Here is a 27,441-nt window from a genome sequence, read left to right as displayed (position 1 = left end):
CCTCATTCTCCTATAATTTCTCCTCATCCTGTTCTCCAAAGGTGGTAATAAAGGCACATATTCAAACATGGGCAAGTTGTTTCCACTCCTACAGAAGAGCCTCTTGCTCCTCCCATCATTACTGAGGTAATAGGCCAGCCTTCCTCTGACCCATCTCCATCTTTCCTAGACCTTGACCTTCCTATTACTCTCTGCAAGGGCAAGCGGAAGTGTACAACCCATTGTATCTCCAAGCACCTGTCTTACAACCATTTCTCTCTTTCCTACTACTCTTTTCTTGCTTCTGTTTCTTCCCATGTGATACTCGGGTCCGTACCGGAAGCCTTATCTAAACCTAAATGGAGGGATGCTATGATGGCTAAACTGGATGCTTTGCATAAGGACCATACCTGGGATATTATTGACTTGACTAAAGGGAAGGAACCAGTGGGTTGTAAATGGGTGTTTACCATTAAATATCACTCCGATGGATCTATTGAGAGGTTTAAGGTTAGGCTGGTTGCTAAAGGCTACACTCAAATGTATGGTATTGACTATCTTGAGGCATTTGCTCCTATAGTTAAGATGACCTCAGTCCGGGTTTTGTTATCTCTAGCCGCTATTTTTGATTGGCCCCTACACCAGTTTGATGTTAAAAATGCCTTCTTGAATGGAGACCTACATGAAGAGGTTTATGTCTTTGCCTCCAGGGGTGTATGGGAAGGAAATGCAAGGCAATGTGTGTAAACTACAGAAATCTATTTATGGTCTCAAACAGTCTCCTCGAGCTTGGTTTGAGAGGTTCAAGGCTGCTCTTGTCTCCTTTGGTTACACCCAAACTCAATCTGATCATACCCTGTTCTTGAAGAGAAATGGCTCTCTGGTGACCTTTTTGATAGTTTATGTTGATGATATTGTGTCACGAGTAATGACACTCAAGAGGTCAGTAAACTCAAAATATTTCTTAACTCTGAATTTGAGATCAAGGATTTGGGAGATCCTCGGTATTTTTTGGGCATTGAAGTTGCTAGATCTAAGGATGGTATCTTCATTTCTTAGCATAAATATGTCCTTGACCTCCTTGTTGAGATTGGTAAGCTTGAAGCTAAACCAATCTTCACTCCTATTGATCCCAATCATAAGCTTTCTGCTACAGATGGTGACCTTTTATCTAGTAAGGGGGTGTTTCAGAGACTGCTTGGGAAGTTGTTATATCTTTGCATGACTCGATCGGGCATTTCCTATGCAATAAGTATTATTAGTCAATTTATGCATTCTCCCAGAGATATTCATTTAGCTGCTACAGAAAGGGTTATGTGTTACTCGAAAGGTACTCCAGGGAAAGGTATTCTATTTGCCAAACATGGACACATGAAGCTAGAAGCTTTCACTGAAGCTGATTGGGCAGGATGTATTGATAATAGGAGATCCACCTCAGGTTATTGTGCTCTGGTCACTGGGAACATTGTGTCATGGAGGAGTAAGAAACATTCTGTAGTTGCTAGATCCTCAGCTGAAGCAGAATACAGGGAAATGGCACATGGTGTGTCAGAATTACTGTGGCTACGATCCCTTTTAGAAGAATTGGGGGTTGACTATGAGAAGCCAATGATGCTCTACTGTGACAACCAAGCAGCTACCAGTATTGCACATAATCCTGTTCAACATGACAGAACTAAGCACATTGAGGTTGATAGACATTTTATAAGGGAAAGAGTTCCCTCAAGAGAAGTTTGTTTGCCATTCATCACATCAGACGAACAATTGGCTGATATCTTGACCAAGGGAGTTCCGAGAGGGAAAATGACACACTATATAAGCAAGTTGTGCATGATTGACATCTATGTTCAGCTTGAGGGGGAGTGTAAAGAGACTGGGCCGAATGGGTCCTAGTATCTTCTCTTGTAATATCTTTTTTATTTTCCTGCTAGCTAATGGGTCTCTCTTAATGGGCATGTTACTTCTTTTTGTTTGATCTCTTTATGTTAGTGCCTAGCTGGCCGCCCACTTAAGGGCATACTTGTAATTATTTTAACATTAATTTTTAGTAAAAAGGATTAGAGAAGAAAGGGAAGGATGATTTGAACCCTTCTTCTTCTTCCTCCTCTTTTCTCCATCTTCTTCTCTTGTACTGCTGCTCTTACTTTTCTTCCTCCTTTTTCTCTCTAATTTTTCAAGTTTACACCTATTTTTTAGGACAGGTTTACATCTCACAGTTATCCCACTGTAGCTTAATTCTTTCCCTAGTTCTAGTCCATGTAAAACTGCCAAGATCTCTGCCCTCCTTGAGTCACCAAAGAATAAATTTAGTGGTGGGCCAATGCAATTTTTCCAAAGTCGTATTGGTAAAACAGGATGTCTGAAAAATAAGACAGAATTAAAAAGGTGGTAAGGTTGTTATAGTGTAGTTTGCTTGTTTCTATCCTGTTTCTTATGTTTTTACTAGTATCAGGGGTATTTATGTCCTTTCCTTTGTATTATTGTCGCCCTATCATAAATAATAAGTGGGGCTGCTGCCCAAACACTGTTTGACAGCTCCAAATACTTGTCTCTCTTCTCTTCCTCTTCTATCTTCTGCTAGGAATCCAACACTGAAAACAAGGGCCAATACAATTTTGCCTAAATCATATTGGTAAATTTTATTTGAGAGCATACTCAAATGGCATACAAGTGAGGCACAGAAGAAAAAGTCAGTTATCTATCAACCACCAGTTTCTAAGTAGATTGTTGTGTGTCAACCCAATGAATTTTACTTAAGAGAAGTAGACAAAACAAAAAGAAAATATGTAAAGTTCAAAGAGACACTTTGGATTTGGGATCCACGTGCAGTTTCCTAAACCAAGATCTCAAAATCATAAAATATGAACATCAACGTTTCCCAGATGTTGCATTTGTTTATGGTGAAGAAAAAATTTATAAAGAAAATGGGACTGTAAGGAAAATGTAAGCTTTGTAGCCTAAGCCAAACATCATGGCCCAACAAATGATAATATAAATATACATAAGGCCCATACCACTTAAAACTCAGATCTGATCAAAAGAACATCATCCTAATTCCAAGCCCTGAAAGAATAAAGAAGACCAACAAGCCCTCAAACCCATGAAAAACAAACAAAAAAATGGCAAAACCATGAACTCATATCAGTCATCAGATCCTCAAGCATGGGAAATACTTTCCTTAGAACCTGGTGTGCCTCACTAACACCCTCTGATGACAAGCAGTCAAAACCTCTATACATGCCAATTTGTCCTCTAGTTCAATCCTAGAGCACTCAAGATCCCTAGGTTTCAGTAAGCCCATTCCTCTTTCCTCCTTTTCCAATCACCTAAATGAAAAAGGATATTTTAACACCAGCAGAGGCCAAAGACAAGGCTTCCCCCTCTCCCCATTGCTTTTTACTCTAGTCACAGAAATTTTTAGCCAACTGGTGAATAAGGCTATCTCTCTAGGACTATTGAGAGGTTTTGAAGTCGGATGGGAAGCCACCCAGATATCTCATCTCCAGTTTGCCGATGACACTATCCTTTTTTTAGAGGCTGATGAAGAATGTGTCAAATCTGAAAAGGGTCATCACCTGTTATGAATGGACTTCTGGACTGCAAGTAAACTTCTCAAAGAGCAGTATTGTTGGCCTAAATCTAGCTTGATGCTCACTCCTTGAATACATTCACAAAGATCTTGGGATGTAAAGCAGAGAATCTCCCCTTCTCCTATCTGGGGATGCCACTTGGAGAGAATCTGAGAAATCAAAGCTTTTGGGAACCAATTCTAGAAAAATGTGAGAAGAAATTAGCCACAGAGAAAAGAAACTACCTGTCAAAAGGGGGGAGGCTCACTCTAGTTAGAGCATCCTTGGCAAACCTTCCCACCTACTACCTTTCTAACAAGATAGCCATTCAGTTAGAAAAGCTTCAGAGAAACTTTATTTGGGAAGGAGGGGGGAAAGAGACTCTCACCTTGTGAAGTGGTCTCAAGTTAACAAACCAAAGGAGGGTGGTGGATTGGGAGTAGGTCACTCAAAAAGAAAGAAACACGGCACTTCTCAGTAAATGGTTGTGGCGATTCCCCCTAGAGCCAAGTGCGCTTTGGACTATTGTAATCACTAGCAAATACAGGAAGCATGCCAACGGTTGGGATAGCAAGCTTCACTTGCATAGGGTCAAAGACACCCACCCTTGGAAAGGTATATTCTCGAGTTACAATTTTTTCATCTCCTTTATCAGATATAAGGTGGGAAAGGGCGATAGAATTATGTTCTGGACTGACCTTTAGTGGGGTAATTCTACCTTAGCCAACTCCTTCCCTCACCTATTCAGCCTTACCCTAAACCAAGAAGCTTCCATATCCCAGGTTTTACCCCCCTCCCCCCCTTATTTCAATTGGAATCTAACCCTTAGGAGACCCCTAAGGGACCTGGAACTTAGTGAAATAACTAGTTTCTTGCACACCCTGAGAGAGGTATACCTCTCACAAAATTCCCCTGACCTTCGTGTGTGGACCCTTCACCCATCAGGTAAGTTTTCAACCAAATCTTACTTCAAAGCTTTAGTTAGGGAAGAACAAACTACCGATCAGTACCCCTACAAGAGAATCTGATGTGCTCATATCCCTTCCAGGATCTGTTTTTTTGTGTGGGATGCCAGCTTAAAGAAAATCAACACTTATGACCTCCTTCAAAAAAAGAACCATGGAAGGTCTTATCTATCTCCTCATGTTTGTTGTTTCTGCCTTAAAGCTGAGGAATCTACCAACCATATCCTACTTCGCTGTGAGGAAAGTAGAAAATTTTGGAACTTTTTCTATCATTATTTGAATACAGCTGGGTTTTCCCAGAAAATGTGGCTGACTGCTTAGGGCAATGGTCAGGAAGAGGATTAAGCAAAAGAGGGAAAACTTTATGGCAATCTGCTGCACATGCTATTTTCTGGAGCATTTGGGAAGAGAGAAATAACCGGGTGTTTACCAACAGAACAAAAAACTTTGAGGAGCTGATTTCTCTAATATGTTACAGATGTTTCTTGTCGACTTCCAGCTCAACTCACTTCAAAGGTGTCACCTTTGATGACTTCCAAAGAAACACCGCAAATTTTCTTCACTCTAACCAAATACAACTAATCACTCCCTGCAGTTTCAGATCTGATGTGGAAGGCAAGATGACCCTGTACTTTGATGGGAGTTCTTTTGGAAACCCAGGTGTAGCGGGTATTGGAGGTGTAATTCGAAATAGAAATGGTATTATCAGTTGGGCTTTTAGTGGGCCGATTGGGATAGCCTCCTCAACAAAGACTGAAGTCATGGCAGCTCTAACCGGCATCAGGACTGCAAAAGACATGGGCTTACTAAATATTACAATTAAAGGATATTCAGTTCAGCCAACACCATTAATTGGCTTTCTAATCCTGACAGTGGGCCTTGGGCCTTAGCTCACTACCTGGCTGAAGCGAGAGATATCCTCTCTTCTTTAAATCTGGTGCTCACAGGGATTACCTTTTTAGTGATAGTTCTCTGCCCATGTAACTTTCTGAGTGCCTAACTGTTGTGTACATCTCCTCATGTACCTCTTTTTTTCAAATAAAGTTAGTGATAGTTCTCTGCCTATCTAAACCTGCCCATTTAAGATGTAGGTTGAATATGGATTGAGTAATAGATTGGGTCAAATAAAATAACGTTGGATTATGGGAATCGATTTGGGTCAACAACATAAAATAAGGTATATGCATCATTCTATCCTAAATCCTTCTCTCTCCTCTCTCTTCACCTAAATTCCTCCTCCCTATTTCCCTCCTTTCACACTCCTCTCTTTTCTCTCCCTCCTCTCTTCTCTCTCTTGTCCCCCCACTCCCCTCTGTTTCTCTCTTCTCTCTCCTTCATTTTCCTCTCCTCTCATTCATTTTTTTATTCTCTCCTCTCCCATTTGTTTCTCTCTCATATCCCTCCTCCATTTCTCTCTCCTCTCTTGTCCCCCCCCCCCATTTTTCTCTATTTTTTCTCTCCCGTTTTTTTCTTTATTTTCTTTCTCCTCTCGCTACTCTCTTTTCGGTTCTCTTGGATTAGGTTGGGTTGTACCTCAGGTACATATTAGAAATACGGGTTATTAATGGATGTGGGTGGTTGGTGGATGGGTATAGATTCAAACCACATCCAACCCAACCTAACCCATCCATTTTCCGCATCCCCTTCACCCCTTGACAACTCATCCACCAATGGGTGAGTTCTAGCTTTAACTACCTAATTGTGCAAATCTACACAAAAATCTATCCAAAACTATAGCACTAGATGACAATGACATTGAAACCATTGTTACCAATGATCTAACACCATTCTCCAAATATTTTCTTACCCCATTGCCAAGTGCTCTGAAACATCCTTAAAGATGGGCCCATCTCTACTAACACTAGACACATGTGGCATCAAAACTGTCACACTAGAAAAATCCCAGTATTGGTAAACATATCCCTTCCTCCATTTAAGACTTCTATATCCTTTCTACAACAAGCCTCATTTTCTTCTAGGCATCTTAAGACACCTCAGTTTGTTCCTCTCCCCCTAAGGAATAGAGGCCCAACAACTTTCCCATTTAAACCTCTTAAGACACCACCTGATTGAGGGAAAAGGATTTCTCAATCTAGTGCACTTCATCCACCCAGACAACCTCCTCATGAATCCCAAGATTATCAACCTTAGGTGTGTTCACTCCTTTCCCCTCATCATTTTTACCCCCTCCCTTTCTTCATTTGTGACCCAAGCATCCTCTTGGGTGTTGGAGCAAGTCATGTACTTCCTCACAAAAAGCTAATGAAGAGGAAGAGTACCCATAGTCATTGCAAGAACTACCATCATATCCTCGCAAATATTTCCTAACAAGACAACAAACCTCACAAAAACCCTCCTTTGGCAACAGATACAAGCCCCCTTGGCTACTAATCAAGTGCACAAGGTGTGCAATCACAACAGGGGTGAGATGCATCTCCATTCTTTCCCATACCAATGGAAATCTCCAAATCTAATGGAAAATTAAAGCTCACCTTTGGAAGGGAGAGCAAGATTTTCTTCTCCTTCATTCTCTGGCTGTAAACTTTACAGTAGTCTTTTGAGAATCTCAAATAAGCCCTTGATAACCCTTAAATTTCTTTCAAACATCAAATGGGCTTTCATAGCTCATTGGCCAGTTACAGCCTTCAGATGGCCCCAAATGACTAGAGGAATCAAAACCTCAATAGAAGAAAGGGGTCCAAGTGTCAAACCGTCCAAGCCCATTATGAGTATCTGCAACACCAAGTTCAACTCACTACTAAACCAACATCCCGGTTGGCCCCACGCTTCAGACTCTACTTTAACATCAAAGCCAAACTCTGATTCCTGAAACTTTCAGACTGCATCTTATCACAATCCTTATTAAAATATGTTTGAAATTTGAAATTTTGAATCCAACATATCTGCTTAATCTATGGCCTAAAGCAACTCATCCTTCTTACAATTCACCATGTCAATGCTTTCAAGATTTGTGACCTTGGGAGCTCCTCTTCCATCAAGTGCCACTTCATCTGTAACCAAGGAACATCCAACAAACACCACTAGCCACCTCCATTGTCTTTTGAACTCTTGAAGATGAAGCAAGGGATGCCAATGCTGAACTAGATAACACCACTAGCCACCTCCCCCAAATCATAATCCTTAAAGAAGTAAAGAACCCAACATCTTCCATTCAAGGTTCTCATCATCCACCACAGTAAACCCCCTAGGGTATTGCAAATCTCATGTTCTCAACAAATGTTTCCTTGCCTTGCTTACCCATCAAAAAAAAAAAAAGTTTCCTTGCACCAAGCAATAAGCAGCAACCTAAGCACTCTAACCCACCATCTTGTATAATTTCTAGCCACCCTAACCACACAACACATGTTTTTTCCTTTTTTTTTTTGATAAATGGTAGAATTTTATTAGAAAAGAGAAGGGATTATATCGAGATTTACAATACAATCCATCCCAATAGGGACGCGAGGTGTGATCCCAACCTACAACAACCTAAATTACAACTGAGCCAAAAAAAGTTCAGACTTATGCACCCCAGCTTCGCAAAGTAATCTGCCATCCCATTTGCTGAGCACCTTTCCCATTGAACACAAACTGTCATATGTCATATCTCTAACCAGCCATTTGAACTTTTTCATAGATTCCTTGTACTTCCAAATCACCGTTTCTGGCTCCATCAGCCACCCTACTATCAATTTAGAGTCACCTTCAATGAGCAGTCTGTCAAAATTTAGCTGTCTAGCAATCTGCACTCCTTGCAAGACTGCTTGGAACTCTGCAAAAACTGAGTCCCCTATTCCAACCGGGCCTGAGAAAACAGCAACAATATGTCCATTATTATTCTTGAAAACTCCTCCAATACAACTGGATCTGGGTTCCCTAACTGCTGCCATCAAAGTTCAGTTTGATAAAGCCTTCTTCAGGAGGTTTCCAAGCTAGGTTTGTTCCTTGTAGTAGAACTTCTAGCTACAGTTCCCCAGTTTCTCCACAAGTCATCAACAGAGAAATCTGAGAGCAGGTTTGAGGCTTTAACCCAATGTATAGCTCTATTTAATACACTCCCACACTGCCACCTCACTCCTTTCTCTATCACTGAAGACTCTGCTATTTCTATCTTCCCACAGTATCCATATCAAAGCAGCCCTAAGGCATCTCCACATGACTTTACCTCTCTTCTTTGGCCAGCTGAAGGTCGTGGAGTCAGAGATTTACAATCTGCAGAGGCACAATCCACCTATGACCAAAAAAGATCAAAGACTTATTCCCAGAGGCCTACAACAAAAGGGCAAGAAATTAGGAGGTCGTAACAGCTTTCACCACTTGCTTTACTAGGGTACACCACCACTGAAGGTCCTACCACAGGTTTGAGGCTTTATCCGTCTACAAAACTAAAGAATGCAACCACTGAAGGTCCTACCACCATGTTTAGAGTGTCTCTAAGGCATCAGATTCAGATTAAGAAATGAAAAGGAAGGAGCTGTCAAAAAGCTTCCTAGCTCCAACTTCACAGAGATGCAGCCACCCAGCAAAGACCCATCTCTCAACCCCTACAAACTCAGAGGATCTCATTCTTGAATCTCCTTAGCAAGCAATGATGAAAGAAAAATTAACACTCAACAGTCCCCTCATCAGCCACCACTATTTTATTAGCAGATCCAACCACGTAGACAGATGCTGAACCTTCTTCAGCAATCCTAAGCCCCACCTAAGTCATGGATCAGATCCCTTATAAAAGGGATGAAGTTTGTGCTGTAACAATCCTGGGTTAATGGAGTTCCTTAGCTGCATGACTCGTCTCAAAACTGTCATAATAATAGAATTTTTGATAGAGAAAGATTAAGAGCAAAGGAGAAAGAAGATATCTCACCCTTGGGAGAGAGAGAGAGGATAAACATGGAGGAAGAAATGACATAAATGAACATGCACAAACATATGTACACAATTTAAAAGAAAAGAGGAAAGGGGAAACACTTCATTGGCTTGCCTCTACAAACTTACTTTAGTATCCCCAATTCTTCCCTGCATCCTTTTAATTTGCTGTGCCTAAAATATACAACATAGGATGACTTAGCCCAAAATACTAATCAGAAGTTCATTACAATAGACAAGAAAACTAAGGCTTAGTTTGGAAGGAATACAAATGCAAATATGTAGAGTGCAAAACCTTATATTTTGTATTATTTTGTATGTATTTGCACTGTACATATTTGCATTTGTACTCTTTCCAAACTGAGCCTAAGAAATAAAAACTACCTTACAAATTCATCAATAAGAAGTTAACCTACCCTCTGGAAAGAAATCTTGCTGCTTTAATATTAGAAGGATTCTCTAGCCATTTACTGTACTTAATAAAGCTCCGCATCCAATAAGAACATACATCTAATACTTGGGAAATAGCTTCTCCATTGGGAGGTCCTTCTCGTTTATTTTTATGGCCATGAGTTTGCTTTAATGGACCTAGATTACCTGGATAGAAAGGAAGCCAATCCAACTCTTCACAAACTACCTGCGGAATTAAGCAACAAAATTAGATATCATGAATGAATAATTAAAGATGATCACCTAGATAATAATTATCACAGAGCAGGCTTACCTCCACATACAGCTGATAGGAACTAATTGATGAGAGCTGAGGATAATATAACACACTCCCCCCAATAAGATATCTAGTATTTAGAACCAAGCAAAATCAGAGTAAAATTATGAAATGAGAGAACAAAGCTTAGATAAAATCATAGAAATATTCAAAGAACATAACAAGATCAAGTAGCATGAGTTCAACACAACTCTACCTTAGGAATCTCTCAATAGGACCATCTATTACATCAAATCCATTTGCAGATAAAAAGGATTGTGTACTTCTGCCCAAGGCAATGAAGAAACCAAAAATTGCCAAATCCTTTTCCAATACCTGCAGTAAATCACTATGGAACTTGACAATACACTTCAATATTATACTCAAACTGTGCATCAAAAGAGTCAAGAACAAATAACAAAGTTATGCCTCAGATTGAACTAATAAGCCACATGATACAGGGTTTGAAACCATGACTATATTTGAATATTTTGAATTTTTCCTTACAAAACACATCTTCAAAGGTTCCATACTTACATTCTGTCATGTTTGGAAGATAAAACTTGCCTAACAGGCAATGTGAGGTAGTGTTAAAAATTATCTGGTATTCAGAAAGCCATTGTTGGATAGGGAAATAAAAGAATGTAAACAACTGCTATTCCAGATATGAGATGGTGAAAAGCATACACTAATGGCTACTTCCAAGTCAATACTTTATGATGTGTTGACAAAGAAACAAGTAGAGAAATCACTAGTTACAATATTTGGGGCAACCTGGTATTTCTACAGTGTCTCTTCTTTTGAATTGCCCTATTTCTTTGATACAGGAGGCTTAGGTTACATCACCCTTGTCCACATGAGATATCCTCCATGTGGATGACATTTGAAGGTGGAAGAAAAGAAAAGTTCTTTTGGAGTTCCATTCTATTTATAGTTTGTTGGGACATGTAGAGAGAAAGGAAGGGGTGCATTTTTTATGGTAAATCCAGAATGATGAGAAGTTTTATGCTAACATTGATTCTCTTGGATTGGAGTTATCTCATCCATAGCTGAGGACTTAAAAAGAACCTCCTTCAGCAACAATTTCTGGGCAAGCTTAGACTTATTGGACGAAAATGTATAGGATTGCAGATTTTCTTTAGTCTTGTTAAGATATATTTTGGCCTTTTGTATTGGAGTCAGCTCAGAACACCCTTCTCTCTTGTATATTCTTTTTTCTTCTATAAAACTTTACATATTACTATCATTATCAAATATCAACAAAATGGTGATAAAGCAAGTTTTAGAATTATAGTTCAAGGAGATTAAAATCAAGGATCACTTATCAACCAAAAGAACCAAGACAACCAACAAAAATTGTTACCTTCACTCAATACAATAATTGCAGTAAGAAGTTTCCAGGCACAAACATGGATATGAATATAGTTTTTCCACATCCAACTCAAAGATAGAGACATGGTTATTGCAAACAATATGTTAATATTGTGCATTAGTCATAGCAAGTACCAACTTAAGGTCCCAAATATACCAATTTTTTTGTGAAATTTTGTAGAGAAAACTGTTGTATATATATGGAAATTATACACTTTTATTCACCAAGAAAATCATGCTAAGAGAACAATTGATAATGGAAGAGGAAAAAACTATTATATGCACTGCAGTAACTATTTTATTTTTTGGACCAGTGTCATAAGCTTCTTGCTATTGACATAGCATGGGAATAGACATGGGGAGGAAGACAATTGTTTCTGATTTTCAAAACCCAACTCATAGATACACATGGTTATTGCAATGCAATGTATTGATACCATGCATTAGCTATAGAAAATACCAACATTAGTGTCCAAAATATACAAACTTTACAAAAATTATAGAAAATAATCATTGTATATAATTTATTACACCCTTCTATAATGACCAATAAAATTACTCTAAGAAGACAACCAGTACTAGAAGATGAAACAAGACAACCATATGCAATGCAGTTTCCGTATTCTCTTTCATTTTTCTTTCTTTTGTTTTCCTCTTCTGGATCAGGGCCATAGCATCTATTCTAGTCATTGTCATATAGCATAGAAGTAGAAGTAACCAAGAATTACAGTTGTCAATAGGTATGACCTGGAAAGAGGCTAATAGGAATGACCTACTTTGCAGACCTGACTGGAAAGATAGGCAACGGCAATATTGGGACTGTTTAATAGGCTTTCATCTATGCACTTTGGGACTTGCTAGCTAACTCTACCTAAAAATGTCTTCTTTTTCATTAATAAAAGGCAGACCAGTGCACTAGGCTCCTGCCAATGCAGGGTCTGGGGAGGGACAGATGTACGCAGCCTTACCCCTGCACATACGGAGGCTGCTTCTAAGATTTGAACCCTGGTCACCCAGGTCGCAATGGAGCAACCTAACCATTGCGCCTAGGCTCACCCTCCTGTCTTCTTTTTCATTATGCAATAAAATTTTCTCCTTTGTTATTGATAAAAAAAAAAGTTATAGCTGCAAATTTATAAACCAAATCAGACCCCACAATCACTAGCAAGCTCTTGGATAAATAAAAGCAGAATCAATATGTATGAAGTTCATAAAAATTTTTCCAACCTCAATACTTTCACATGTAGTAAGCCTTGACCATATCCTCTCTCTGTCAATAGCTCGGTGCAGCTGTTTCTGTACAATATCCACCCAAAAAGCTACTTCTGTTCCACAATCATTTTTCACTCTATAATCTGCAGCCCTAGGGCCAAAATGAACAAGAAATTCTCTGCGTAGGCCAATATCCTTCATGGAATTATAAGTTTGGTGTACTGGAACGAAATCAACAAGCATATCCATCAATCTTCCAGTTAGATCTGGGATTGTAGAGAAGAACTGTGAGCAAGATACTTTTGCTGGTCCAAGCTTAGTAATTGCAGCAACACAAGTCAGTGCAAGCATGAGAAGTGATACATCACTTTTATTGCCAGGACTCTCAGATACACCTTCCCCGCACCTGGTGGTAAAAGGAAAATTACATATTTCATTTCACACAGCAATTTCACAGTGATCACATAAATGCAAACCTCCTAGCAATAAATAAAGGAATTACTACATACACTGCAGTAGCTGCAGTAAAGCGTGGATCCTTTTCAAAGTAGTCAACAAAAGTTGCCACAACCACTGGAAGTTGTTTGGACCAAAACCATTCATAAGCTTCAGGCTGCTTCACCAACAACTTGTCCTTGATTAGGTCCTCCAAAGGAGCAGATTGCCGTAATAAACTGTATCAGTTCCACCAGTATATTGCATTAAAAGATCTAGATCCATTTCAGAGTAAGATAAATGATAAGGTGAATAGGATGAGATCCTGGTATTAAAAGGTTAAGATCTTAGAAAACACCAAGAAAGAGAAGAACAAAGACATAGTGTTGGCATCACCTAACATCATTTGCACCCCACAAGGGCCTTCAATCTTCACCATATAATAGACAAATTAGCATTTAATCCTAGATAATATTTTAGTACAATTAAACCAGATAAGGACATTGACACTCCTCACTGAGAAACTCTCAATTTCAAATTTCTTTGGTAGATCTTCACCATGTTTGTCACAAATCACATCAAATTTGTGAGTTCTTGGGCTCATTAGAAAATCCAAAGAATAGGCTCTGGTTTTCTTCTAGTTGTAAACATCATTTAAAATTCCCACATATTTCCTAATGTTTCCACAACATATTTCCATTTCCATGTGTACCATCAAAAATATTACAGCAAATGACAAATTCCTCAATGAAAACTACTGATGCTATGTGGAATACACAAGATGGTACCACGATATAAGTTGGCAACAATATTGTAGATGTGTCTTTTAAAAATACTGTAGATATGTTGAGTAGTATTATTATTGTCCACATAATGGACATGATTACCATTTTCAGTCAACTCGATTTTTTTTTTCAGGCATGAAGTTCAATCTTAGTTTTTGTTTGTGTATGTTAGTGGTGTTAGTGAAGGAGTATTTCGGTCTTTGTACTTTGAGAATGTTGATATGTACTGTTATGTTAGTTCGAGTGCCTCTTACTTAAAGAAGGGCACTTAAGTCTTTTCCAATAAGTTAATAATATAATAACAGGTCTGGCCGAATCTAGGGATAAGTTTTTCTCTAATTCGAACCAGCCTTTCTCTCTTTCCTCTCTTTTCTCTCTTCTTCTTTCCTCTCCTACTTGCTGTTTACTTTACAGTCAACGAACAAGACAGAATTCTAGGGCAGGTCAAACTTCAACAAGGTATCAGAGCCAGGTTCAACAAATCAAACTTGCTAGAATTCTGTCTTCTGCGCATTCGAATTAGGGTTTCTCTTGGGTTTCTCAGTTGTGAGTTGGAGACTGGGAAAAGGGCTGAAAAGGAGTGATCGCCCTCTTCCCTAGGAGGTTCCTATGCCTCCAATTGTGTCGTTGGTAATTGGTTGTTGTGGTTTCTAAGCCCTAGTTAGGGCTGGTACGTGTGGTACAGTGGTGTCTCAGCCCTTCGTGAGGTTGGCCTTCAGGCGATGAGGTAAAGTTTTTTTTATGCATATTTTCTGTTATGGAATACATGAGAAGTGTAGTACAGTTCGCATGATGGGTTTTCAGATTGCAGTATGCTAGGGTTTATTCTGGTTTGTGTGTGATTCGAAAGGCAATAGTGTCTACTTAATGGTGAAACTTCCTATAGCTGTGGATTAGGGTTTGTGGTGTTTCAAGTGTGGTTTTCAGCATTTAATGCTGCTGAAATCAATGTGCAGATTTCGGTGAGTAGGGTTTGTGGTGTTGCAGTTCTCACCATTTATTACTATTGAAATCAGTGTGCAGATTTCGATGAAGTGTCTGTGTGTAATGTGCAGTGTGTAGTGCTCATAATTCAATGCTCGGAATTCAGTGATAAGGGAGTTCGGCAATGGCAGATAACAGTGATAGTAAACCTAGTGTCATGATATCTACTGACTACCTGAATGTCCAAATGACCTCCATTAAACTGAATGGAGAGAATTATGTCCCTTGGGCCAAGTCTGTAGAGGTTTTTCTGAAGGCGAAGAAGAAAGTGAAGCATATAAGAGAGGAGAAACCCCCCGCTAATTCTCAGGAGTATGAAGACTGGGAACAGGAAGATGCACAGATCATTACATGGTTGCGGAACAGTATGGAACCCAAAATCAGTGTGAACTTCATGTTTCTTGACACAGCCAAAGAGGTGTGGGATCATGCTAAGAAACTGTATTTAGGTCAGGATAATACCACCAGGGTATATCAACTGTATCAGGAATACTTCAATCTGCAACAGGGAAATTAGAGCCTTGAGGAGTACTATGCTAGTGTGAGGAATATCCGTAATGAGTTAAATGTCTATCATCCTCTCACTTCTGATGTCAAAGTTCAACAGCAACAGTGAGAGAAGCTTGATGTGACATGGTTTCTGGTGGGGCTGAAGTCTAAGTATGAACCAGTACGAGCCCAAATACTAGGGGGGTCTGTTCTTCCATCTTTAGAGGAGGTGTTTGCTCGTCTTCGGAGGGCTTCCATTGGATCTATGGATTCTAATGTCTCCGATAAATCAGCATTTGCAGTGTCGAGAAGTCGAGGTGGCAGAAGTGGGGCTCGAAGAGCCTAGCCTGGCAAGAGTGGTAGTGGTGGATCTACACATCCGTGGTGGTAGTCGTACTGGGGGCAGAAATTCAAGGGGAGCTCGTGGTAGAGGACGTGGCTCGGGTCCACAAAAGTGTACTCATTGTGGTTTGGATGGACATACCATTAACTACTGCTATGACTTACATGGACCTCCCTCGACGTGGGCCAACCATGCCATGACTAGTGACACCAGTTTCGGCTCTAGACAAGAGAACCAGTCAGCTGACCCGATGCCTTCTACTCCCTTAGATGGTCCAGGAAAGGAGATGGTGAGTGTTCCTCGGGATGAGTATGAGAGGTTTGTTCAATCCAAGTCGCAGCAGAACACAGCTTCCTTTGCACACTCAGGTATGGCTTGTTTGGCATCCACACCCAACCCCTGGATTATTGACTCTGGAGCCTCCGATAACATGACGGGAACTCCAGGTGTGTTTTCATCTCTCACTCATTGCTCAACATCACAATCTGTTACCCTTGCTAATGGCTCCACATCATCTATCTGTGGTGTTGGTAATGTTGACCTAGACCCCGTATCTCTATCCTCTGTTTTATATGTACCTAAGCTTCCATTTAATCCTATGTCTGTTAGTAAGCTGACCAAGTCCCTTAAGTGCTCCATCACATTTTACCCTTCTATGTGTGTTTTTCAGGATCTCAAGACGGGGACAAAGATTGGTGGAGGGCATGAAGCCGGTGAACTGTATTATCTTGATGGTGGTGGACAAATGTCAACGGCCTTTCAGTCATCCATTTCTCCTCTCCAGTGGCATTGTCGATTTGGTCATCCTTCGCTGAAAGTGTTGCAGTCCTTAGTCCCTTCATTGAGTCAACTTTCTATTTTAGAATGTGAGTCGTGTCAATTTGGGAAACACCATCGTGTTCCCTTTCGTTCTAGGGTCAATAACCGTGTGTCGAGTCTTTTTTCTTTAATTCATTCAGATGTTTGGGGACCTTATAAAGTGATGTCATATAATGGATACCGATATTTTGTTATTTTTGTTGATGACTGTTCAAGAATGACATGGCTCTATTTAATGAAAGAAAGAAGTGAATTATTTGCCATCTTCCAGAAATTTTATGCTGAGATCCGCAATCAATTTGGCGTTCACATCAAAATTCTCCGTTCTTCGTGGGGTCCGGTGCTGCTGCTTCCTCCTCATCACCACCTCCTCTTCCTCTTCTTATGGCTAATCCACCTCCTCTGGTTCCAGTCATGCCTACGTCCTTGCCTCCGGTGCCACCGTCGGTTGACCGTCCACCCATCCGTCACGTGTATACATCGCCCGCGTGTATCGGCTGCAGCTCCTCCAGTTTTATCACCGTCGACAAATCCAGCTCCAGCTCCGACACTAGCCTCCGACCTAGATCTTCCTATTGCCTTCCGGAAAGGTAAACGTACTTGCACCATTCACCCTATTTCCAATTTTGTTTCACTTACCCACCTCTCCGCCTTCCGTCGCCAGTTCATCTCTTTGTTATCCTCCGTGGTTGTTACTAAGGATGTCCAGGAAGCCCTTACCTCTCCAGAGTGGTGTCGTGCTATGGAAGAAGAGCTCTCTGCTCTGCATCATAATCACACTTGGGATCTCACCGCTCTTCCTCCTGGGAAGCAGGCTGTCGGTTGTAAGTGGGTGTATAGTGTTAAGTACTTGCCAGATGGTCGTGTTGAGCGCTTGAAGGCGTGGCTGGTTGCCAAAGGGTACTCCCAAACCTATGGCATTGACTACACAGAGACATTCTCCCCGGTTGCTAAGATAGGGTCAATTCGTGTCGTCATCTCCCTTGAAGCTATGTATGATTGGCCTCTCCATCAGCTAGATATCAAAAATGCCTTTTTGCATGGTGATTTGCTCGAGAAGGTCTACATGGAGCAACCACCAGGGTTTGTTGCTCAGGGGGAGGATGGTAAGGTATGCAGACTTAAGAAGGCTATTTATGGACTTAAATAGTCCCCTCGAGCATGGTTTGGTAGGTTCAGTGAGGTGGTCAAGAAGTTTGGTATGAAACAGTGCCAAGTTGATCACACTGTCTTCAGTTTTGACTCTTCAGCAGGCAAAATAATATTGGTGGTATATGTGGATGATATCGTTGTGACTGGAAATGATAAAATGGGCATTGACAGATTGAAGGCATTCCTACAGGAACACTTTCAGACAAAGGACCGTGGCAAGTTGAAATACTTTTTGGGCATAGAGGTAGCAAGATCTAAGCATGGCATTAATTTGTGTCAGAGGAAATATGTGCTTGATTTACTGAAAGAAATAGGGTTGTTGGGTACTAAACCGGCTGAGACACCTATGGAAACAAATACGAGGCTGAGCAGTGATATACGTGAATTATTTGAAGACCCTGGCAGATACCGACGACTTGTAGGCAAACTAAACTATCTAACCATTACTCGGCCAGATATTTCATTTGCGGTTAGTGTGGTGAGTCGGTTCATGTAGAAACCTTTGGTCCCACATTGGAATGCAATGCTAAGGATTGTGAGGTATCTGAAAGGAGCTCCTGGTCGTGGTTTGCTATACAGGAGTGGTGGAAAACTGGTAGTAGAAGGATACACCGATGCTGATTGGGCAGGTTCTATATCTGATAGACGATCCACCACAGGCTATTGCACCTTTCTGGGGGGTAACCTGGTAACGTGGAAAAGTAAGAAGCAAATAGTTGTGGCAAGAAGCAGTGCAGAAGCAGAATATAGGGCCATGGCACATACTGCTTGTGAATTAGTGTGGCTAAGGAACCTTCTACAGGAGATAGGATATGACATCAGTACTCCAATGAAGCTCTATTGTGACAATCAGGCAGCGGTTCATATTTCTTCCAATCCGGTGTTTCATGAAAGAACCAAGCACATCGAAGTTGATTGTCATTTTGTGAGAGAGAAGGTGCTGAATGGGATGATAGAAACTGCATATGTTAGTACGGGAAACCAGTGGGCAGACTTGTTTACAAAAGGTTTGAGTAGGGGGAGAGTGGACTACATATGTAACAAGTTGGGATTATATGATATATACTCACCAGCTTGAGTGGGAGTATTAGTGGTGTTAGTGAAGGGGTATTTCGGTCTTTGTACTTGTTGAGAATGTTGATGTGTACTGTTATGTTAGTTCGAGTGCCTCTTACTTAAAGAAGGGCACTTAAGTCTTTTCCAATAAGTTAATAATATAATAACAGGTCTGGCCGAATCTAAGGATAACTTTTTCTATAAGTCGAACCAGCCTTTCTCTCTTTCCTCTCTGTTCTCTCTTCTTCTTTCCTCTCCTACTTGTTGTTTACTTTACTTTACAGTCAACGAACAAGACAGAATTCTAGGGCAGGTCAAACTTCAACAGTGTAGTAGATTACTTGGTTGATCTAGTAGAACCACTTGCAATTTCTATGAGTTTATATTTTGCTTGAATTTATTCTATTATAAAAGTTGACTCTTAAAGTTTACATGACAACTTAATTTCAAATAAAAGTTTCCTTTGATGATCAAAAAAAAAAAAAGTTTACATGACAACCTCTCGTGTATGAGTTTCTCTAATAACCTTGGTTTCTTAGCTTTATACAATGATTTGGAACAAGATAATAATTTAAAAAAGTGTACCTATGCTTCTTTTTGTCATTTACTATAATTCTATATTTTCACATATTTCACAATAATTCCACCATGTATATAATTTTTACAATATTTCCATACAGCATTTCCAACATGTTTCTTTTATTTGGATGACTGATGTTTCCATTGCCACCATCATTTTATACCTAGGTTGCAAAGAACAACTAGAAATAACAAAGAGAAAAGAAGAAGTCATGTGTTTCTCCAACAATGATTTCAAGAGGAGAAAAAGGAAAGAATCGTAAGAGAAAAAATAAATTAACTCATTCAATTCTGCTGTTATTAACAGATTTACATGTATATATGGACTTGTCAAAGCTAGGCACTAAATAGTATGAAGGGCAAGATATTAAGACCTAATGATATTCCAATATAAGTGTGGAAAGGTATGGGAGAAATAGGCTTAGTAAGTCTAACCAAACAGTTTAACATAGTTACTGTTTAATAGGATAATGAAAGCAGGAGAGGAATGGCAGGATAATGAAAGCAGGAGAGGGGGAGGGGTTTTTTTATCATTTTTGGGTTGTACTTTTTTGGGAGTCCCTAAGACGTGTATAATGTACAGAACCTCTTTGTACAGAGGGCCATGTATACTTTTTGCTAATTAATACATCACAGTGATACTTTACCTTTCTCGAAAAAAAAAAAGATAATGAAAGAAAAGAAGCCCAAGGAGAAACCACATAAATAGTAATTTTGCCACTTTTCACCAAAACCACATCTCCTTAGAACCTCCTCCAAGAAAGGCCAATCTACATAATCATAAGCTTTCTCCAAATCAAGGTTACAAATCCAGCCCTTGGTCTTCAAACGTCTCATTTCCTCGACACACTCATTAGCAATCAAAATTTGGTCAGTAATCTGCCTCCCTTTTATGAATGCTTCTTGATTTTGGGTAATCAAGTGAGGCATCGCTTTGTTCAATCTCATGGAAAGGAATTTTGCAATTACTTTATAGAGGACGCCTATCAAACTGATTGACCAAAAGTCTTTAGCATGCACAGCCTCCAAAGATTCCGGCATTAATGCTAGAAAAGTTGCATTGGCATCCCTATGAATTACTCCCCTCTCAATAAATTCTTCAAAAGCCCCCATTAGATCTTTATTATTTTACAGCAATCCTAAAAGAAGTCTGAGGAGAAACCATCAAGGCCAGGGACTTTCAAAGACTATTCTCCTCACTTCCTCCTCTTCAAACCTTCTCTCTAAAGCTTCAGCTAGTTCTCCACTTAAGCTCAGCCACTCCAACCCATTCAGCTCAATCTCTATGAAGGGGTGACTCCATAGATACCCTTAAAATGATTCACTAATAATGACGCTCTCTCTTCTTGATTCATGATCTCCCTTCCCCCAAGAGCCAGCTTTTCTATGTGATTCTTCCTATTTCTACTATCACCAATTTATGAAAGTATCTTGTATTACCATCCCCCTCTTTAATCCACTTACATCTTGCTTTTTGTCTCCAGAATCTCTCCTCCCTCCTTAATGATTCATCCCATTGACACTTCAAATTCACTCTAATCTCCTTCTCCGCCTCTGTTAACCCCCCTTCTTCCTCTCTATAGTCCAACTCTTCTGTTTGGACAGAAGATTTTTCTTCTTTTCCAAAATGATCCCAAATTCTACTTTATTCCAAATTTTGAGCTTAATTTTGATTGATTGGAGTTTCTTGCTAAATTTGAAACCTTTCCATCTAAAAGGCCGAGGCCCTCCTGATAAGAGGAATGGAAAAACATAATTGGACAATGGTCTGAGGTCAGGTAAGTAAAACCTAGCAAGCCAAACCATTCCAATGATCCCCCCAATCTAAGCAGTAAAGGAATCTGTCCAACTTTGCACAAATGGGATTAGTCTGAAAGTTACTCCAAGTGAACCTCGAAAACCTACAGGAGGATTCAATTAAACCTTGGATTTCCTCAGTTGGTTTGCTCTACAAGCTCATTTAGTTGTCTAGAAAGTTGTGGATTTGGGGTTGAACCAGATGGTGAATTTAGTTGCTTAGCGTGCAACTAAATTCCTCCTTCAGTTCTTGTCCATGTCACAAAAGCTCTTATTTATGTCTCTCCTCTTGTCACACCACATATCATGTCTAAGGTTCATTTTTCTCAGAGCTACAGAAATTCCTCGACATTTTTTTTTCTGAAGGTAAATAAAGAAGAAAACTTCTTTAAGACAGAAAAGAGATTACATAAGAATCTGTATGATAAGGCAACACCCAAGACAGCAACAAAAACAGAACACAAAAACTACTACAATCATTTCTGTTCTCAGTACATCTGAAGTAGATTAAAAGTGCTCCAAAACTATGAACCAAAGTCTTCTCTTTTAGACTCCTCAAAATCTGGAAGAATCAACAGTTTCAATAGCAATCTCGTTGGTTTCCTTGCTGGGAGGAAGACCAGAGGCCCTTTTAGGAGGCATTTTTAGCTCTAATACCCACTAACATAGGGGCTAGTAGATAAAAGGCAAGGTTGATGGGTACCCTTGCTTCAAAATCCAACAAAGTATGCTCTGAATCCTAGGAGAGAATCCTGAGAATAGTTGCTGGTTTTCTTCTAGTAGCAGAGGACTATTAAAAAATAACAGAGAAAAAAAAAAAAAGAAATCATGTGTTTCTCCAATACCGAACAAGGCACAAAGAATCTTGATGCTGTAAACACTTGAACAAGGAAGCAACATGCATCATCAAGTGTCTTCAACTAAAGTAAATCAGTTAAAGACCAAAGAACCATTCCCCTTGTGATGTAATTGTCAGACTGATGCACTAATGTTTAACTGGACATTTGAGTTCTTTCCAGCAACACGCAAAACAAGACCGTTCTTGTAAACAATCTAGAGACCCTGCAAACTTCAAGAACCCAAATCATCCACTCTAGAATGATTCAAGCAAACTAGATACCTATGCACCACAGCAGATTACACCCAATACACTGAACAAAAAGCTTTTTCCTTGTTCTTGATTGTTTGGGTAAAGTTTCCAGACTCCACTCTTGAGACCAACCAACCTTCAATTATTTCTCCAAAAAATCATCTAATACTAGGCAACTCAAGAATGAGTATTATCTTCACTGATTATCAGCAGAGAGACTAGGGACTCACTCCCCAATATGAATTGATGCTAAAATACAGAGGGAGAAGAGGTGGGCACTTGCTCCCTACTTACAAAAGTCTCCGTCACTTCCTACCTCTGTAAAAATATGCAAGTGACTAAACAAAGCCAAATCACCATCAAGAAAACAATCCCCAGTGACTACAACCAAAACAAAAGCAGATCTCTGGTTTTCCTTTGATTTTTTGGCAAAACCCCTACAGCATCATCCTGAGTATCAAAATATTCTAAAAGATTCTCTAAAAATCATGCAATTTAAGGGATGATACATTATTACAGTTTTAGGAAAAATGAAATCACTATTTATAATAATTTACAATTTATTATTTATAGTAATTTACAAGTTACTATTTATAGTAATTTATAAACTCACTATTTATAGTAACTCCACAAATTATTATTTACAGTAAACTCATGACTATTTATAGTAAAAACTACAACTGATAACAGAAACCCCAAAATGAGAATGATTTAAAATACAAAAGTCAAACTAATAGGTCTAGGCATCTAGCAAGTCTAGAAGAGGGAGATCAAAGAACCAATGAAACAAAACAAAAGTTGAATAAAAACTGACTGAGAACAATATCTGTTATGAGGATTATTTAATTGTTATTTTATAGTTGCTGTTAGTGGGTTGTCAGCTTAAGAAGCTGTCAGTTAGTTATTTTCTTTCTTTCTTATTAGTTTGTTTCTAGGGAGTGCCACCAGGGCCATACTTGTAATCCCCATTCTTTTTATATTAAGTTAATATAAATAATGAACTGGCGGCAGCCAGAAGTGGTTTTCTTTTTCTCTCAATCATATCTTCCTCTTCTTCTCTTTCTCTCTCTCGTCTCTCTCTCTCTCCATGAATGATTACATAGTATCAGAGCAAGGTTCTGGGCTATAAAAGAATTTCGGTCTCTCCTACTTGAACCTGCTTCGTCTTCTTTTCCTTCTTTGATTTCTTGGACATGGAAGACAGAGAAACCCAAGCAGACTACTTGCGGCTCTTCCTTTGGGTTCTTCCTTAGTCGTAATATCAAGGAAACCCTAGTCGAAGAAGGGCGATGTAGAAAGAGACTCCCTTTCTTCTCTGTTTGATTCTGTGAAGTCAGTTTCTGGTTGGCACCTTCGTACAGGTGCTGGACAGCATATGTGTTCTTGTTTGTTTTTTTTTTTTTTTTTTTTTGGTTTTTTGGCCAATGGTGTGAAGGCCTTATTCCTTGGTTCTATACATTCGTTTGGATGCTGGATTATTAGACTGTATGGGCTGTAGTCGGACTGATAGTATACTATTCTAACGTCTGCCTTGGCTGGTGTTGGACTGATTACTGGGCTATTTTAATGACTGAACCATCACTGAGTTGATTTCAGCAGTTTTTCGTTTTCTTTTCCACATCCCAGAAGTAAATTTCTTGAGGGTTAGTATTCTGTTTGTGGCTGTTGTGTAGTTGTGTGGGATTTGGTCTGATTTCAGCAGTACTCTATGGTAAACTATGATTCAACTTCATCGGGGGTTACACCGACCCGCAGCACACCTGGTATGGGAGGTGAAAACATGATGTTTCCCATGCCCATTACCCTTTTAAATGGTCTAAACTACCTGGAGTGGGCTAAAAGTGTAAAACTTTATGTAACGGCAAGGGGAAAAGCTGGTTACATAAATGGAAGGGTGAAAGAACCCAAGAGTGAGACAGCTAAACATGAAAGGTGGGACCAAGAAAACAGTATGGTGATGTCTTGGCTCCTTGCAGCCATGGAACCTAATGTGAAGAAGAACTTTATGTGGGCAGACACCGCTAGTGAGATCTAGGAACATGCCAAAACTACCTATACCGAGCAAAGGCATTATGCCAAAGTTTACCGGTTGCAAGCTGAATCCCCAACCTGTAAACAGGGAAATCGTAATTTGTCTTCCTATTATTCAGCCCTTACTTCCATATGAAAAGAATTGGATCATTATCAGGCTATAGAGTGGAACATGATGACGATGCTAAGGCCTACAGGAAGCTAGTTTCTCAGCAGCGTGTGTTTGCCTTCTTGTTGGGACTGAACCCTGCCTATGAACCCTTGAGAGTTCAGATCTTAGGAAGCAAAGAGTTGTCGTCGGTTCACGAGGTATACTCCCTTGTTTAATCGGAAGAAAGTAGGCGGAGTGTGATGGTTACAACCAAGGGGAAGCAACAAATTGCTTTGGCTGCAATTAGTAATAACAACATGGGGAAGAAAAGTGACACCAAGAAGGCTGATGATAAAGACAAGTTGTTTTGTACCCACTGTCGGCGCCCACGACATACACGTGACACATGTTGGGACATTCACAAGAAACCCAAGTGGGCAGTGAAGAATCAAGAGCAGGGTAAAGGGCAAGCTCAGAAGAAGATGAAAACACATGTGGCAACCCAAGATACTCAGGTTGCCAGTACTACCCGGGACCACCTTAATAATTTTGACCCCAAGGAAGATATAATGAATTCCTTCAAAGACCACTTGGAGTCATATGGTAGGGCTTTGTGACAGATGGATAGCTCAATCACTGGTACTCCTTCTACTTCATTTGCATCTACATCAAGTAATACGACTTCTGCATTCCATGTCACTCCCACTAGTTCCCCTTGGATCATTGACTCGGGGGCCTCTAACCACATGACCAGTAAACCGAACTTGTTTCAGACTTATAGCCTTTTGTCAGGAAGGGATAAAGTGAGGCTTGCAGATGGCTCATTCTCCTCCATTGCAGGCCAATGATCAATATCTCTTCCCCATGGCCTTAACCTGAATTATTTATTGCATGTCCCTCAACTTCCTATAAATTTGCTTTCAATTAGTAGTATCACAAGCTCTTTAAACTATAGTGTAACCTTTTTTCCTGGTTCATGTGTTTTTCTGGATCTAACTTCTGGGAGGATGATTGGTAGAGGGAGCCTAGTGGATGGTCTCTACATTCTCGACAACAAAGTTGGTCTATCAATGTCATCCTCAGAGTCACATAGTCAGTCAAATAAGAGTCAAATTTTTTTGTGGCATAGTCGGTTAGGTCATGTTTCTTTTGAAATAGTAAAGTCATTGTTTCCGGTTTTATTTAAGTCATGTTCAATGTCAGAGTTCCAGTGTCAAACGTGTCAATTGAGCAAACAATGTAGAACAACTTTTCACTCAAATAATAAAAGATAAAGTGTTCATTTTCATGTCATGTATTCTGATGTATGGGGGCCTACTATTGTAATCTCTCGCTATACACGGGTATTCCCTATGAGTAGTAGAGACGAAATTCCAAAGATTGTGAAAGACTTCCAGAGGATGGTATTTACGCAATTCCATGTTGAAATATAGATCTTACAATCCGACAATGCAAAAGAATACTTCCATGGTGAGCTCAACGAGTTCTTTGCCTCCCACAGATCTATTCATAGGAGTTCATGCGCCAGAACACCACAACAAAATGGTGTTGCAGAAAGAAAAAACAGACACCTCCTTGAGGTAGCTTGCAGGATGATGTTACACATGAATGTTCCAAAAAGGTTTTGGATGGATGCTATACTTGCAGTTGCTTATGTCATCAATCGCATGCCCTCCAAAGTGTTGAACTGCATGGCCCCTCATCAGTTGTTGTTCCCTCAATCCCCTTTATTTTCCATTTCCATGAGAGTTTTTGGTTGTCGTGCCTTTGTCCATGATTTGTCTCTGTCTCGAGGTAAGTTAGACCCTCAGTCCATTCCTTGTATCTTTCTAAGGTACCCCTCCTCTCAAAAAGGGTATCGATGCTTTGATCCCGTTAGTCTTAAGTTTTTTGTGTCTATGGATGTGTCATTTGAGTCTGAGCCATTCTTCCCTGCTTCTCCTCAGGGGCAGAGTAGTAATGTGGAAGAGGAGAAGCAGGTTCAGGTCTACCAAGTCTCTCTTCCTTCTATTCCAGATATTGCTCCCTTAAGTGTCTTCCAACGTACACATCGTAGAGATCAGCAATGTGATAGAGATGTGGAGCAGCCAAACATTGAGCAACCGACACCGTTAGACTCCCAGGAGGTAAGTCCAATCCCTGTTGCACCTACTGATACCCCTACTCCTACTGTGGATGACCTTGACATTCCTATTGCTCAAAGAAAGGAAGTCAGGTCATGCACTACCAAACACCCCATTACCCAGTTTGTCTCCTATGATCATATTTCCCCCTCATACCAAGCCTTTCTATCCACAATTGATTGCATCCCTGTTCCCATAAATGTTGTAGAAGCCTTACAATGCCCCGAATGGACAGATGCCATGGAGGAGATTAATGCTCTTCATAAAAATCAAACTTGGTGTTTTTTACTGTAGCTACTGTAGCTACAGTAGTCCGAACCAGTAAGGAGAAGAAGAAAGAGAAGAGAAGAAGAAGAAGATGAAAGAACTGTCGAACTTGATAGTTAAACCCTATCAGTCGACCTCTTAATAGTGATTAGGCTTCTAATTAAATGTACAAGGACTAAACTGCCCCTACTTAAGTATGGGACAGAGAACCTCTAATAAGACTGCCACATAAGCTCATAACTTAACCAAGGTGAGATGACTAATCTACCCTTATTCGGCTAACTCTAACACTCCCCCTCAAGCTGGAGAATATATATCATATAATCCCAGCTTGTTACATATATAGTTCACTCTCCCTGAGCTTAAGGCTTTTGTAAACAAATCTGCCCACTGATCACCTGAGCTTACATGTTCTGTGCTTATCTCTCCATTAAGAACATTCTCCCTCACAAAGTGGCAAACAATCTCTATGTGCTTTGTTCTCTCATGAAAAACAGGGTTGGATGAGATATGGAGTGCAGCTTGATTGTCACAGTACAACTTCATAGGTTTATCCATGTGGAACCCGATTTCTTGTAGGAGATTCCTCAACCACACTAATTCACATGTAGTGTGTGTCATGGCTCTGTACTCGGCTTCAGCACTGCTTCTAGCCACAACCGTCTGCTTTTTACTCTTCCACGTCACAAGATTTCCTCCAAGAAATGTGCAGTAACCTGTAGTAGATCTTCT

General features: G+C 40.0%; 1 protein-coding gene across 6 annotated transcripts in view; it reads right to left on the bottom strand.

Moving 5' to 3' along the window:
* Positions 1–27,441, bottom strand: part of LOC148847514 (uncharacterized) — a 113,847-nt gene that overhangs the window by 46,942 nt on the left and 39,464 nt on the right. For all 6 annotated transcript variants that reach the window (XR_016100812.1, XR_016100811.1, XM_088950019.1 and 3 more), the window contains exons 4-9: positions 13,178–13,342; positions 12,684–13,074; positions 10,303–10,421; positions 10,104–10,176; positions 9,796–10,016; positions 9,509–9,553 (exon numbers count right to left, since the gene is read on the bottom strand). Coding sequence is in view for 4 of the 6 variants with exons in the window: in XM_088950019.1 (XP_088806145.1) it covers positions 9,509–9,553; positions 9,796–10,016; positions 10,104–10,176; positions 10,303–10,421; positions 12,684–13,074; positions 13,178–13,342 (1,014 nt within the window). In the remaining 2 variants the exon portion in view is untranslated. The remainder of the gene's footprint in view (positions 1–9,508; positions 9,554–9,795; positions 10,017–10,103; positions 10,177–10,302; positions 10,422–12,683; positions 13,075–13,177; positions 13,343–27,441) is intronic.

The sequence above is a fragment of the Nelumbo lutea genome, chromosome 6 (assembly GCF_056320005.1).
Source record: "Nelumbo lutea isolate HS-2025 chromosome 6, American lotus-T2T, whole genome shotgun sequence".
NCBI lineage: Eukaryota > Viridiplantae > Streptophyta > Magnoliopsida > Proteales > Nelumbonaceae > Nelumbo > Nelumbo lutea.
This window is presented reverse-complemented; position numbering and strand designations above follow the sequence as displayed.